At 42.1% G+C, this 16135-nt stretch overlaps 2 protein-coding genes across 4 annotated transcripts in view; one reads left to right on the top strand and one right to left on the bottom strand.

Annotated features, from left to right (window-relative positions):
- Positions 1–2858: 2858 nt before the first annotated feature.
- LOC126402317 (glutaminase kidney isoform, mitochondrial-like) overlaps positions 2859–16135 on the bottom strand; it is a 33159-nt gene continuing 19882 nt past the window's right edge. For both annotated transcript variants that reach the window (XM_050064206.1, XM_050064207.1), the window contains exons 8-18: positions 12896–12928; positions 11752–11810; positions 11457–11523; positions 11186–11236; positions 10409–10585; positions 10168–10299; positions 9425–9517; positions 3933–3994; positions 3761–3837; positions 3611–3674; positions 2859–3450 (exon numbers count right to left, since the gene is read on the bottom strand). In XM_050064206.1, coding sequence (XP_049920163.1) covers positions 3303–3450; positions 3611–3674; positions 3761–3837; positions 3933–3994; positions 9425–9517; positions 10168–10299; positions 10409–10585; positions 11186–11236; positions 11457–11523; positions 11752–11810; positions 12896–12928 — 963 coding nt within the window. In that variant the 3' untranslated portion in view covers positions 2859–3302. The remainder of the gene's footprint in view (positions 3451–3610; positions 3675–3760; positions 3838–3932; positions 3995–9424; positions 9518–10167; positions 10300–10408; positions 10586–11185; positions 11237–11456; positions 11524–11751; positions 11811–12895; positions 12929–16135) is intronic.
- LOC126402318 (piggyBac transposable element-derived protein 4-like) lies at positions 4018–9350 on the top strand. Of its 2 annotated transcripts, XM_050064209.1 has the most exons (4): positions 4018–5663; positions 5707–6844; positions 7128–7179; positions 7225–9350. In XM_050064209.1, the coding sequence occupies exons 2-4, from the start codon at positions 6696–6698 to the stop codon at positions 8836–8838; spliced, it is 1815 nt and encodes a 604-aa protein (XP_049920166.1). In that variant the 5' UTR covers positions 4018–5663; positions 5707–6695; the 3' UTR covers positions 8839–9350. The 2 variants fall into 2 exon arrangements, with proteins under 2 accessions (XP_049920166.1, XP_049920165.1); XM_050064208.1 differs by having other exon boundaries at positions 7128–9349.

Here is a 16135-nt window from a genome sequence, read left to right as displayed (position 1 = left end):
AGACGACACTCAACAATCAGTCAAAACACAGAACTTGATTTTTATGACTTTTATTAAATGTTTGATCTGTGAATAAATATCTGAACTGCCCGCGACACTCAGCAGCATAAATATACATGAAGAAGAAACAGAACGACACCAAACACGTTACATTCAAAATACTTCAGTCGCTGCACACAGAGATCGCTTCATATCAGCGACAGGTCGGGATCAGGTCAAATGCATATTGCTAATTCCATCGTACAATCATTACGTTTGTATTGCTGATTGTTCCTTAAAATATTGCAATTTTTAGGTGAAGTTTTGTGCTTTTTTTAAAATCCAATTTAACGTCAAATAAAAATTTTAATCAAACTGAACGGACCGATCCCGACCTGAGGAACAGAAATGCAGTAAACCTGAACAGAATCTGGACGGTGGATTGTGAGCGTCGCAGATGCCTGGTTCAGTTTGTCCGTACAGAAACAACATCCAAACTTCCAACACGCTACAAACGCACAAAACCTCTGGAAAACTAAACATCTGCACAACTTTTCAAGTATGACAGAATCTTCAGCACATTACAGATACAAAATGAAACAATCCATCCGCAGTATAAAGCTTCTTCAGTTTTTGTTTTTAGTGTTTCAAATCTGTCGTGGAAACAGATCAGACCGTCCTGAGTCCTCCGCAGGGACAAACGTTTACATATCATAATTCATGTGATACATTACAAGTCAACACACTTTCTGCACTAAAAGCCTTGAGTTGGAAAAACATGGTTTGACAGCGATAAAAATGAACGTCAGTGGATTACAACAGGAGTGTTACAACATGAAATCAAAGGAAGTGGTGCACTCAACAAGGAAAATTTGTTAAAATACACATAGATAAATCCTCATTACAAAAGATCTCCGTTTTGTTTCGCTAAAACAAACAGTAGGAGTCAACTTTAAGGCCCAATCCCAATACCCCCCCTTGCCCACTCCCCCTTGGCCCTCGAAATGAAGCAACAAGGGGTTGGGGTAGAAATCTTTCCCTAGGAATTGGGACACCACTCACTACGTCACCGCGTCGGTTACGTTCACGCATACGTAACTATTTTAAACAGGAAGCTGCGAGCCATCTACATTTCCAACTGTCTCCAGTTGAGTTCATCCTACTGATCATGTTTGCCGCATTCATCTTGCTTCTGCTACCTAGCTAGCTAGCTAACCAGCTAACATTACGAGGCAGCATAGTTATACTAGCTGGTGTGTTGTCGTAATGTGAAAAATCCGACAGTTTTGCAGAACAGGACAGATGACAGACGCCAGATAGTGCGAGCTAGCTAGCTAGCTAACAAGCAACCTGACGACGGTGACATTAGCTACGTGTGAACTTTTTTCCTCGTCTTTTGCTCGGTGGTAGCCATGGCGACGTCTACCCCTCGCTGGCAAGTCAGCATCTGAAATCCCTTTTCATGCCCACTACCCCTCGTTGTGCGATGGGTAGTGGGACGGGCCCTTAGTCCCAGAGAGCAATGCTGTAAGAAACAACCAATCAGAGAGCTTTACCGTCCAAATTAAAGGTTAAACTACCTTGAGTGTTTTAATTCAGTCGACTTTATAGATGCTCTTCACTGATACACACCAACTGTGTGTCTCATATCGCATACTTCTGTACTAATACCTCGTTTCTTCTTACGTATGTGTTCAGAGACAAGTCAACGAGAAGTCCGTTCATTCCTATCTTGGAATCTCGGTGATATCCGATGTGCCTGCGCATATTCCAAATTACTGGATGGCCAAAAACAGACAAAACTATACATGTGTTTTGCACTAAGTACCAAACTGTTGTCGAATAGAAGCCGTCAGGAATGTTTGTTGGTTGTGTGGTGATTTGGTGTCCCTCAATGAATGGTTCCTACCTTTACTGACAGACATGACAACACAGTGCCCCCTACAGGCTAAATTAGCATCCTACACACATTTTACACTGTGGATGGCTCCGATATTTGCTTTGTATGTGGGCTAAGATAGCGGTCAAATGTTATTTCGTTCATATGTGGGCTAAGATAGCGGTCAAATGTTATTTCGTTTATATGTGGGCTAAGATAGCGGTCAAATGTTGGCGATAATGCTCCAGCGTCTGTTTGCAATTCGCCGTTTCAAAAAGAAGATGAAGAGGCGGTTAAAACTGTGCTGGCGCGAACTGAGGCAACACCACGCAATAAGTATAGTGTACTACTTTGAAGTGTACTAACAGAAGTATGCGATTTGAGACGAAAACTGAAATATTCCAAATTTTTCACAAATTTAATCTCATACATTTGGTCTTTTTGGGAACGTTGTGATCTTCAGTGTAATAAAGTTCTGTGGTTTTGAGCAGCTGATGGCCGAGGGGGGATTTTCCTGTTGTTGAGTGCAAACAGAAACCTACAAAACAAACTTCAATTGTTGGACGTTTACAGTATTCAAGCTTCTGTCAGCGCTGGCAGTGTCATTTATGATATTTGGAAACTCTTTCAACAAACAACCTGAACTTTGGCGAACTTCGACATTATTTCTTCAGGTTACAAAAAATAAAATCAAATAATACAGTTAAACTGTAAAAAACAAAAACAAAAAAAAAACAGTTTTTGGGAGGTGACAACAAAAACAGTCATTTAAAAGCAAAACAAAAAAACTTTAACTCGTATTTAATGTTTTAAATTCATCTAAATGTCGTGTTTAAATTGAAATACTGACAGTTTCCAGAGTGAAATCTACGTCCTCATCGACTACAGAAAGACAACTATACACCTGTATATATTTACACTAATGTATCCTCGACTCACACACACACGCGCGCACACACACACACACGCACACACACACACACTACATGACTGTACACTTTCATGACTGTACACTTTATCTTCAATAGATAAATAACTATCACACACACACTGACGTGTTTGGGGGAAGATACATTCCACCACGCTGTGATGATGAAGTGACAAACCCAGGGTACCAAACGCCTGCTACTTCCTGTTGTCATGGAGTCCGTTGACCTACCAGCCACAGCTGAATTTACCCAGCATTCAACGTGGCGGCTGGTTGCTTCCTACAAAGCTACAGAGCTGATGACGAGATACAGAAGGAGAACTGAAATAAAAAGTACATTAATATACAAAAAACCAACGACATCTACCGGCATGAGGTGGGGTGGCGGCTGCCCTGCGTGTACGGTTTAAGTTAAGGGATTGTTTCCACTGTACAGTTTGAACTGTTTTCCTCTCTGATCCACATTTAAGACGTTTTCTCACAACCGTCCAGCCTCTCTTCTTCAGCTCGTTTCCTTCAGAGCAGACCGTCCAGGTTCTTCTCTGCGTTCTGCTTGTTGTCCACGTTTTCCTGAGGGCTGTACTGGGTGTGGTAATCGCGGAGGATGGTCACCACGTCGTGGTGACCGAAGTGGACAGCTTCATCCATCGGTGTGTTCCCCCACCTGCAGTGAACAGAGGAGGGTCAGAGCGGTGTCGGAGGTCTAATGCAACATCAGACATTTAATGTGCCTGATCGATCAACTACCAAAGCTTAGTTTCATTGATCAGTTATTTCATCAAGTCGCTTTTTTTAATGTTTAGATGAAGTTTTCTGATGCTCACCTGTCTCTGGGAACTGGGTTGACTTTACAGGCCTCCAGCAGGAAGCGGACCACCTCAGCGTGCCCTGAAACACACACACACACCTGTCAGCTCCACAATAATGAGAAAGACAATCAATACCTTAACGACGTCACCTCCTCAGAGTTTTACCTTCAGCAGCCGCCACATGCAGGGCCGTCCTGGAGTCGTAGTCTCTCTGCTCCATGTCCATGGAGGACAACGCAAACCTGGACAAAGAGCACACAAAACACGACTCATGAAACCGTCCACCGATCAGACGACTACAGAAAGACGTCAGTGTGGATGTGGAGCAAAGAGTCACCTCCTCAGGGCTGAGACGTCTCCGGTGTACGCAGCAAACAGCAGGTTGATCACAGATTTCACCTGAAACACAACAAGCACATTGAAGTTGCACAATGAGGTGAGGTTACAGTGATCGTCCACCGGGTGGCACTGTGGGCCAAAATGTGAGCAGACACAAGGTCACGCAGCATCCAGAGAACACAGAGCGACAGGATGTGACGCACGCACTGTTACACCGTGACGTTTCACACTGATAAATAAATGAGAGGAACATTAGAGTGCAGTGTGTGAATGTGATGATGTCACAGGGTTTATGAGCTGCAGGAGGAAAAGCAGGAAGTCTGCGGTCCATGATCACGCCGGCGTGATCAAATCACGTGACTAGTTTATGACGTCACTGCACGAAAACGAAACCCCGTAGAGCGCTACCGTCAACTTCTCTGGAAAGTGCGGACTTGAAACTCCATGACAGTTTTTGTTTTATGTTGATACACCAAGTAAAAACGGAAATATGATAGTTTAAAGTTGAAATAAAAATAATGTTTACGCATGCACAAAGTGTGCACGGTGTGTTGGAGCAGGCGTTGCATTTATTTGAATATTTTCGTCGTTTTTTGTTATATTACGAAACGGATCAAAATGTCTGAATCTGCTGACTCTGCTCTACAGGCTGCACATTCTTGGGACGTGGGGCCAACTGAGCAGTGTGGCGGATGAGAGAGGCATGCGATAGAGTAGTGAGTGATAGTTTGAGAGAGTTTTTTGGAAGATTTGGAGTTGTTTTAGGATTTAGAGTTTATTCGTGAGGAGTAGAGGATGTTGCCAGAATGGGTTTAGGAAGGGTCGTTCAACAATGGACTCAGTCATGAACTTGGATTTAGATATAAAGAGAGCAATAGCAAACAAAGAAGCAGTTGTAGCAGTGTTCATTGACATGATATGTTATGGAGAGAAGGACTATTAATCACTTTACATGATGTAGGTGTAAGAGGAAGACTTTTTAATTGGATTAAGGATTTTTTATGCAACAGGACAATACAGGTCAAAGCTGGTGGTGTGTTATCTGAAGAGGTGGAAGTGGAGAATGGCACCCCCCAGGGACGTGTGATCAGCCCTGTGCTCTTTAACATTTTAATCAATGGCATATTTAGTACAGTGAGCAAGGATCTAGGTTTGTCATTATAAGCGAGGAAGGAATCTCAGTCATATCTTCAATAAAATGCAAGAAAGCCTGGATAAAGTGGTTGATTGGACTAAAAAATGGGGATTTAAAATCTCTATAGACAAAACAAAGTTCATGGTGTTTGGATATAAAAAGAAAATGCCAGATAAAGGTTGAAAGCACTGGATATTGTGCAAGCAAAAGCCTTAAGAATATGTAGCGGAGCATTTCGAACTACCCCAGTTTCAGCTTTATTGGTGGAAATGGGAGAAATGCCATTGGGAATAAGGAGGGTTAAGCTTGGGCTCAAATATTTGATGAAAACAAAAGGGCACTGCTAGACCAACATTGGGAATTTGGGGGGAGGAAAAGAAGAATTAAAGTTAATTTTGGAGTCAAGCTAAAAGATAATGCAGGAAAAATAGGCATTCTGGAGAAGAAAGTATCTCCCCCAGTCTGCTGGTCAACTGTTCCACCATGGCTTTTTACAGAACCTGAGATTGATATGAGATTTTTAAGTAGTAAGAAGAGGGAAAAGGACGAAAACATCGTTAATAAAATTCAAAAGCACTTGCAGCAAAAATGGAGGTCACATTCACAGATATATACAGCACTTGCAGCAAAAATGGAGGTCACATTCACAGATATATACAGATGGGTCAAAAGAACCAGAAAGCGGGAGGGTGGCAATTGGCATAGCAATCCCCCAGTTAGAAGCAAGAAAAGGCTATAGGATATCAGATCACACGTCAGTACACACAGCAGAGATGGTGGCAGTTTTGAAGGCTCTTCAGTGGGTGGAGGACAATAAACCAAGTTGTACAGTCATATGCAGTGATTCAGCAGCAACTATACAGACTATAAAAGAGGCACGTTCCAAGTCCAGACCTGACTTAATAACAGGAATGTGCCTAATATTGTGTAGAATTAACAAAATGGGGTGTGAGGTGGGGTTCATCTGGGTACCAGCACATGTGGGCATACAGGGAAATGAGGAAGCATTGGACAACCAGAATACTCATCTGTAGTAAACCAGGCAGCAAAGGAAATGTGGCAGAACTCATGGGATAAGGAAAGCAAAGGCAGGGTATTTTATAATATACAAAGCAACATAGGGAAAAGCAATAATTGCTTTGGTTGCAGCAGGAGAGACGCTGTAGTTATCACCAGAATAAGACTTGGTCACTGTGGTCTTAGGAGTGGGCTGGCCCTGATTGGGAAGCACCCGGACGGACAATGTGAGTGTGGAGAGCCAGAGACTGTGACACATGTTATTTTACAGTGCAAGAAATACTTTTCAGAGAACTGGGAGCAGCTGGAGAGACTGTGTTTAACATGAACACACTGCTGAATATGGAAGACTGGAACAAGATGAAGAAGCTGCTTCAGTATCTACATTACATTGGAATATACAACAGAATATGATTAAACACTAGAAGAAATCGCATGGAAACAGCAGAGGGCAGCAGTACGCCTTAGATGCGCCTAGTCTGCCGAAACCAAAGAAGAAGAGGCGGATGAGAGAGGCAGGCGACAGAGTAGTGAGCGATAGTTTGAGAGTGTTTTTTGGAGGATTTGGAGTTGTTTTAGGATTTAGAGTTTATTCGTGAGGAGCAGAGGATGTTGCGGACATTGAATGTAAGACAAGCCGTGGACTTGTTTATCGAAGTGGAGGAGCAGGAGGGCGAAACCTGCGTTTCACCGTCGGAGTCGGAGAGTGAGTGTGACGATGAAGTTGAGGATCCGTCCTTTGTGACGGACGACAAGAGGTGAGTCAAACTTCTTATGAACATTTATTGCGTTTGTTTTTCTTATTACTCTCTTTGTAAACGTGTGCTGTGTGATTTTGTGACACACACACACACACCTCGCGGTAAAATATATTTTAGTGGTAGTAGCAAAACATGCAGCAGATATTGAGGTGCCTGTGTTTTTGTGGCAGTCTCACATAAACCTACAGGGTTTTCTACAGGGCCTCCCCAAGAATTTAAATTGTGCAAATTGAACTGAACTCAACTTTTTACATTGTGTTATTGTCATGTGCATATACAGAGATGATGAGCAGCCTGGGACATCTACAGCCCCAGCAAGAGGCAGAGGCAGAGGCAGAGGCAGGGGGCGTCAGCGTGGGAGGGAGAAAAGATGCCGGTCTAGATCTCCATGTGACCGGTCACCCCAGCCACACCACAGCCATGCGGCCTGGAGAACAGAGAGTGAACCTGATACTGCTCCACGAGTCAGCAGGTTCATGCCCCACAGACCACCAGGAGCCCAGGTGGACATGCGCTCGGTATACACACCGAAAGATCTGTTTCAGCTGTTCTTCTCCACTGCCACCGTGAGGACACTCTGCAAGAACACCAACAAATGTGCAGCAATACAGCAGGAAATGGGGAAGAAGTACAACTGGGCTGACGTCGAGGTTGACGAGCTCTATAAATTCGTTGGCCTTCTCATGTACATGGCATTGGTGTCACTGCCATGTCTCCAGGACTACTGGAAACAAAACCACATCCTGTCTGTGCCGTTTCCAGCCATGGTCATGACAAGAGACCGGTTCAGGTCCCTGATGTGGAACATCCACCCCAGCGATCCAGAGGAGAATGTGATAAATGACAGAAAGAAGGGAACACCTGACCATGACAAGCTCTTCAGGGCAAAACCCCTCATGGATGAGATCCGCACTGCGTGCCAGGCTCATTACCACCCAAGGAAGGAATTGGCTGTCGACGAGCGAATGGTGGCAACCAAGGCAAAAACTGGCATGACCCAGTACATGAAGGACAAGCCAACAAAATGGGGGATCAAGCTCTTTGTGTTGGCTGAGTCAAGCAGTGGCTACACTGTCAACTTCAGTGTGTACAGTGGGAAGTCTAGCTCGGCCAGTGTGCATGGACTGTCATATGATGCTGTGATGGACCTCATTCAGCCGTCATATCTTGGGACGGGATACCATATTTATATGGACAACTTCTACACCAGTCCCAAGCTGTTCCTCGACTTGGCCAGCATGAAGTATGGTGCTTGCGGTACCTACAGGGACAACAGGAAAGGGTGTCCCCGTGGAAGAGGAAATGCCCTCACCCCAAAGTCTGAGAGAGGTGCTGTGAGGTGGATCAGGGAGGGCCCCCTGCTGTTTGTGAAGTGGATGGACGCACGGGAGGTGTCTGTGTGCTCCACAATCCATCCAGCATTTTCTGGTGAGGTGGTCCAGAGGAGAGCAAAGGATGAAGATGGACGCTGGGCAGTGAAGGAGATTCCCTGCCCCACCCCTGTCATGGCCTACAACAAGTGCATGGGTGGGGTTGATCTTTCCGACCAGCTGATCCAGTATTACTCCACCCACCGCAAAACTGCTCGCTGGTACCAGACGCTCTTTTTGCACTTTGTGGACATTGCAGCAACAAATGCATACATCGTGCATTGTGAGATGAGCAGGAAACAACAGGTGCAGCCCATGACTCACAAGAACTTTCTCACCCAGCTGGTGTCCGAGCTGTGTGGAGTGGACAAGACGGGGACTCCAAACAACAGGAGCAGTCAGCATGTTCCTGTTGCCATCGCCACTGCCACTGATGCCAGCCAGAAAGCCACTCAAGGCCGCAGGGCATGCCAACGCTGCCAGCAGGTGGACAAAAAGAGGAACCTGACGCCATGGCGATGCAAGTCCTGTGATGTGCCCCTCTGTGTCATTGTTGACAGGAACTGTTTTGAGGAGTGGCACATGTTAAAAAAACAACAACAAACGCCTTGTTGTAAGTAGTTATTGTTATTGTTATTGTTGTTGTATATAGTTCGATTTTATCTCAATTTGACATTTATATGTTACTTTTGCACTATTTAGGGACCCCTCACAGTCTGTGAATGTTATATAGTTCTCTGTCTAATCGTGTACATAAACTGTTTTGAAGAGAGGCATGGCCAAAATGAAAAAAAAAACGTCTGTCTTCACCTGGTTTTTGTTGTAAATAGTTGTATATAGCTTCATTTTATCTCAGTTATACTTTTGTATGTACATATTTACAACTTATGTTGAACCTTTGAAGTTTGTCATTGAGCATGTTTGAATGTTGTCTAGTAAAGAAATTGATTTATTTTTCAAATCCGATTTTGTGTTTTTGAGTGTTTTTGGGTCTTGTATGTTAATATAGTATGTCAGAGTGGAAAAATAATTTTCTGGTCATATAGCTAAGGTTGTGCTGAAAAAAAAGATATCAAACATTGGCATGACAAACATTTTTTTATGTGGTATATAAAGGCAAAAATCAAAAGTATACAAAATGGCCAAAATAGCCCAAGACCCTCAAGGGCTAAAGATGCTGAGAGGAAGAACAGCTGCAGGGACTCACCCTCTGGTCTCCGCCCTCCCTGCGAGGATCCAGCTTCTTAGCAAAGTGTCGCAGGTTGTCGTAGTTGTGGAAGTTAAAGAGAGAAACCAGGTCCTGAAAGAGAGTTAAAAACATTTAAAATGACACACACTGGGTTTTTTTTACCTGTAATTTTATTTTTTTGAGAAGCTTCTCGTCAAACTTTTATGAATTTTTTAAACAAAAATCAAATTAGGAATTCTTTGGTGACTTTTTTCCTTCTCTTTTTATAAGAATATTATTTATATTAATACATAAATCATGTTGACCTAAACTTACATCAGCTTTTAATGCTGTTTGTGATTATACATAAAACGACATGTTTTCCCAAAAAATTAGCAGGAAACTTTAACTTTAACTTTAACTTAATTTTAAATATATAGTAATGATAATTATGACTATATTTTTCCCCCTAGCTTTTAAAAATAATTTTCTAAATCTATTAATTTTATATTATTTATAGGACATTTGCTCGCTGCCTTTTCCCGCCATGTTTCTGAAAGAAATCGCACCAATCAGCTCGACGTTCAAAGGTTTAAATACGTGTGAAAGGAAAACACGTAAACACAAATGTCCCTATCTAGAGTCAGTGTTTGGTTTGTCCGTTCTGGGCTACTGTAGAAACATGGCGGTGCAACATGGTGATCTCTGTAGTAGAGGACTCAGTCCCTGCGTAGATATAAAACACTGAGAACAAACATGTATAAAGTAAAGGCGCAGGTTACCGTGCAGAACTGGATGCCTCTGACGCTGTTCCCCAGCTTGTCGAGCGGAGGAGACCAACACATGACGCCCATCACGTTTGGAACAACCAGCAGAATCCCCCCGGCGACCCCAGATTTAGCCGGCAGACCGACCTGAGACAGCAGAAGAAGAGGAAGAAGAAGAAGAAGGAGGATGTGTTGGAAACATGCTCACGATTCAGGAGGAGCAGTCTAAGTGTCATGTGATGGACGAGGTACTGACGTGGAAAGCAAACTGTCCGGAGAAGTCGTACATGCCGCAGGAATGCATCAGACTCAGAGTGTTTCGCACAGACTCTGGGCTCAGCACGCGCTCTCCTGTGATCGGACAGAAGCCGCCGTTGGCCAGGGTCGCCGCCATGACGCTGGCGCTCTCGCAGGTGACCTCGATGGAGCACAGCTGGTGGAGGAGACCAGATATTAGCAGTTATGTTTTAGTTAAAAATCAGCTAATTAAATCCCAGATAAATGATAATTCCTACAGAACATGTCATCGGTAAACTCATCGTACTCACTCTACTTGACCGGAGTGCAGCATTCGACACCATCAACCACTCCATCCTTCTCTCCCGCCTTGAGACCACTCTTAACATCACCTCCTGCTCTGTCCTGGCTCACATCCTACCTCTCCGACAGACACCAGTTCATCAGCATTAACAAATTCCCCACTGCTCCCTTCTGCCAAGGCGTCCTCCAAGGTTCAGTCCTCGGCCCCCTCCTCTTCATCCTCTACATTCTCCCCCCTCGGTCACATAATCCGCCGTCATGGACTTCAGCTACACTTCTTCGCCAACGACATTCAGCTGTACATCTCCACCAAAGCCATCCCTCCCGCCACTCACTCTACCCTCACCAACTGCATCACTGAAATAAAATCCCGGCTGCAAACCAACTTCCTCAACTGCGTGACGTGCCTATTAAAGGGATTCACGTCAGGTGAAATAGCTGCTATAAAAGTTCTCCAAGTACTTTTACTTTGTTTTGCTTGAGCTCCATTTACCTGGAAGTAGAAGTCAAGGATGGAGGTCATGTCCGTCCCCTCTGGAAAACACTGCAAGAGAAACGACACTGTCAACACATCAGAAAACGCACCTGCTGCGAACTCACAAACCATGTCGACATTACATTATATAGTCTGTACACGGCAACAGGAAGAAGAATTTAAAATGTAAAACATTAAAGATTCACGTTGCAGTAAGAGTGAATTCTGTGACCCGTGTGCGCTCAGAGAGAAGACATGGCTCTGAGCTGCAGGTGACCTTTGACCTCACCTTCTTCTCCTTCAGGTAGTAGCCGATGGCAAAGTTTCTGTCTCCAGACTCTCGCTCTGACTGGAAACTGGGACACGGACACACACACACACACACACACACACAGAGAGGACGTTTGTTTCTGAGGCAGCATGACTCAGCTCAGCTTATATAAAACTGCAAAGGTCCTGACGGAGCTGTTTCCTCTGCGCTCTCGCCTCCAGGACGTCTTTTATCATTTGTTTCAACGTTCAGCGTGGATAATAAATCAGTGAGACGTCGAGGAGTGTGATGTGTGCTTCTGTGTCGTACTCACGTGGCGTTGCTGAAGCCCACATACTCGTTTCCTGCCAGTTTGTTCATGAAGTTCATGACCTGCAGAGCAGAGCAGCACATTTACACTGAATAATAAATCTCATTTACATCAGCTCTGTGACAGCACAGTTTGTGTGCCACAAACTGCAGTTCCTCTAATGTCCACTTGGGGGTGGCTCCAAGAGTGAGTCAATCCCCATCGACTCCCATGTTAAAATGAAATAAACATGTTCACAGCCTGGTACAAAAAACAGGTTTGGTGTCTATAGCTAATTTCAAATCTGTAAATTTAAAACACCTTCCACAAAAACAAAAAAATACTTTTAAACCCACTAAATTATTTTTCAATCAGATCAAATATACAAAGTCCACAAATTTAAAAAAATATATAATAAAATGTGGAATTTGTGTATTTGGAGGTCTGTTGTATTTGCAAAATATTCCTGTGGGTTAAAAAAATCTTTAAGTTTTTAAACCCACAAAATATTTTATTTTGTTGCAAATAAATACACACATTTTAATTTAATTACACATTTTAATTAATTGTGAATCTCAATTTTACACTTGCAGATCGGTATTTTACGCACAATGAATTATTTTTTTTATTTTTTTTACATTTGTGTATTTATTTGCAAAATATTTTGTGGGTTAAAAATTAAATATTTTTATTTTAATTTTTAAACCCACAGAAATATTTTGCAAATAAATACACAAATTCCACAATTTACAAAAAAAAACTGAATTATAAAATATCTGTTAAAAAGCTGTAAATGTTTAGAAAAAATATCTTTATTAATATTTATTTGTAAATACATGTAATTCACAATTTATTTAAAAAAAATACAAAAAATAAATTAGATTAAAATATGTAAAAATGTTCTTTGGGAATTGTGTCAGATTTTTTTTTTCCTCTGACATTTTATAAATCAGACATTTACTTCAGTTTGTACACACGTCTTTAACCACAAATAAAAACATCCTATCCCGTTATAGGTTTTTTTTGGGGAGTTTTTCCTTATTCGCTGTGAGGGTCATAAGGACAGAGGGATGTTGTATGCTGTAAAGCCCTGTGAGGCAAATTGTGATTTGTGATATTGGGCTTTATAAATAAAATTGATTGATTGATTGATTGATATAATACTCACATAGTCAAATTTCTCAGCGTTGCTCGCCCCTTGCTGAAACACAAACACAATCACATTATTAAAAGCTTTTTAAATTATATGTAAGAAGACATCAATGTGCCACTGACACTAACAGTAACCCATGTCATGACATTAGCACTATCATCATCCACATTAAACTAGGACAGGAAACAGTGTAAATTTACATCACTATTGATTTGACACTACGAGTTGATCAGTTATGTGACCAATCAAACCAGTCATGGCATCAGATGAATTAAGATTAGAGGTGGGAGACTAGCTGGAGATGAGGAGGTGAAACAAAACTGTTAATTCCCTCAGTTTCTGTCAAAGAAAAAAAAAACTACCGTAGAAAATTTCAAAGGAAACAAAGTAAACTGACGACTCTACGTTAGCTTAGTAGCTACTGATCAGAGTGTACAGGTGTGTTTGTCGTAGGAAGCAGGTGAGTTAGTTTAAGGTGTGTTCACACTGCGAGCCACATGATCGACACGTCACACGACCTTCTCTGGGTGTGCAGCATTTATAAAAAGTGGAATTTCACAAGGCAGAGGCAGTCGGACAAGGAGGTGTTTTAAGATGCATTATGGGAAATGTAGGATCCAGTGTTTTTAGTGATTTTTTGGAGCTATTTAAAGGTCATATGTATAGCTGTTTCATCAAAACCAATATTTAAAAAAAATAATACATCCATAGAACGTCTAGAAAGGTGAAGAATTAAAGTCCATATTTTCCTGAAAAAAATAATTACAGTAGAGAAATAATTGTTTTAGAAATTTTGACGGGTCCAAAATATGTCAGTATTTTGATTTGGTTACGTTGGTTACGTTACGTTACGTTGGCTGCAGAGGTATGGCGTCGTCCCAGCGCTATCCGTCGCAAATTCTAGCCGACCAACGGAGAAGCAAAACCAGTATCAACATCAGTTCAGCTTTTGATCGTTGGTGTCAGCTGAAGGCAGAAAAAGGGCTAAAAAGCCACGCAGAAGTTGCCGCTTTCCTTCTGCACAGGTAAGCTAATGTTTGCTAACTAACGCAGCAGGGTTGTAAAAAGATATCTGCTGAATATATCTAATATCTAGTAAAGCCGAACTGGTAATTACACTGCACCTAAATGAACTAAAAGTTAAAATGTCGGCTAATTTCAGATATTTTACCTAATACTCTAGAAACGGCGTTTTTGGGACGGTAATGTTAGTTTTTTGCGGCTTGTTGTAAAACAGTGTCGTAAAAAGATTTATCTACTGAATATATCAAATATTTAGTACAGCCGAACTATCATGTTATTATTATTATTATTATTATTGGTGGGAAATTAAATCAGAGGAGGCCATTTGGCGTTTTAATATCAAGAACATTTTGGTGTTTTTGTGTATACAGGACGTTGTTGAATCAGGGAATTCGTGTGTCCACCACGACAAAGGATCCCAATTGACTAATTATGTTAGCATTAGTGACGAGTAGAGCTAAAAATGCTTTACGGGGATTGTACAGGGCGCACACAAGAGAGGATTCATGATTTATAATTATCATTTTTAAAAACTATACCACAAAAGACTCTTCACTTGACATCGCTGTCTGTCGTTTCCAAACCTGGCAACCTGTAGAAATGAAGAGTGGAGCGAGAGCAGGCGAGTGTGAGCGCGACACCTACTGACCGGGAAGTATGATTCCTATATCTATCACCTTTAAGAAAGTGACAGTCAAGTTTTTAACCTTGCCCTCGCACACACTGGACGCATCACGCTGCAGCTCGTCAACAGACGACCACGCCAAGGCAAAGTTACTACTACTTTTACTGAAAGATCTGTTCTTCCTCTACCTCCACGTTAGCTTAAAGTCATGTCAAGACAACCCTGAGTTAAGATTTTAAATGAGGCAAATGAGTGAGGCAAATGAGTAGGGTTAACTTGGGTTTATACTTCTGCGTTGAAGCTACGCCATACCTAAAGTGTAGGCTCTTCGATGATGCCCACCCTCCACCACAGCCAGACGTGACCTCCCAACGACTGTAGCTATGTGTCGTGTATCTCTGTATACTGAAACGATTTCCCTCAGTGGAAGCTTTTATTTAATTTCACTGATAAGAAACAATAAATTGAGAAGACATTAAAGCCTCCACATAAATGGCATTTATGTGTGTGATTGATCCTGGCTTCATATGAGTAGAGGAAAAGTCCGCTAGTCACTGGGCTAATTTATGCAACTGAAAATGTCATAGGCTTGTGCTAGTAACGTTAGCATGTTGTATTTGTGGGGAAACATGTCGTGTATAAGACAATTAATCTGTTTGTGAGTCTTGTGAGTTATAACGGAGCTGAAATTTGTGCTTTAGTTTAATATTGTCACTATTAAGACATGTTTTATGAGTGTTTTGAATCAAGCAAACCTAGCGTTTTGGAGCATAGAGCCTATGTAAAACTATAAATCAGCCAATACATGCAAGTCATTTTAAGACATGCTGGCATTTTTTCATGAATACAAAATTAAAAATATGTTGTTTTGATGGACAGAGATGAGTTTTAGGGGTTTCATTGGCCATGTTTCCATCAGCCTGTTTAGATGCGCATCTAGAAGTATCGCATCAGAAAATTATGACGGAAATGCCAAAATTCAAATTAAAATCCCCTGATTCGCACAAACTAAAATACGCTCGCTTTAGCTGGGTTTTGATTGATTCGAAAAAATGTTGATTTGCAAAACGGGGGATGGAAACAGTTATGTTGGAATTAAGTCTGACGTAGCGCACGTCTCTCCATGGTGATATCCACACTCCGGGTCGGGAAGGCGGTAATGCATTTACAAGCTGGTTGCCGACCGCCAGAAAACGTAGAACAAGAAGAATGCGAGACTTGTTTTGTTTCCGGTTCTGCGGAAAACTCACAGGATTCGTATTTCTTTTAATGCGCATTTCCCAATGATTGGAATCACTTTTGGATGGAAACATAGCTACTGATCCTTGGACTTAAAGTCTACGTCTGTTGCTTCAACGTGTTATAAACTTGTCCGATTCTTAATCACCGGATCACCTCTTTAATACAATATCGAGATAAATGGTAAACACTCATCAGTCAGAGTGCAGGCGTGTTTGTCGTGCAGCTGGCAGTGTGAGTACACAATGTGGGTTTTATTAACCACTGAGGCCGACAGACAAAAACTGATTCTCTGACCTACGCTGACGAGAGTTAAATCTATCTGCGCTGACAGAATGTAATCTCAGCATATAAATGAAAACCACAGA

The sequence above is a fragment of the Epinephelus moara genome, chromosome 16 (genome assembly GCF_006386435.1).
Source record: "Epinephelus moara isolate mb chromosome 16, YSFRI_EMoa_1.0, whole genome shotgun sequence".
Classification (NCBI taxonomy): Eukaryota; Metazoa; Chordata; class Actinopteri; order Perciformes; family Serranidae; genus Epinephelus; species Epinephelus moara.
This window is presented reverse-complemented; position numbering and strand designations above follow the sequence as displayed.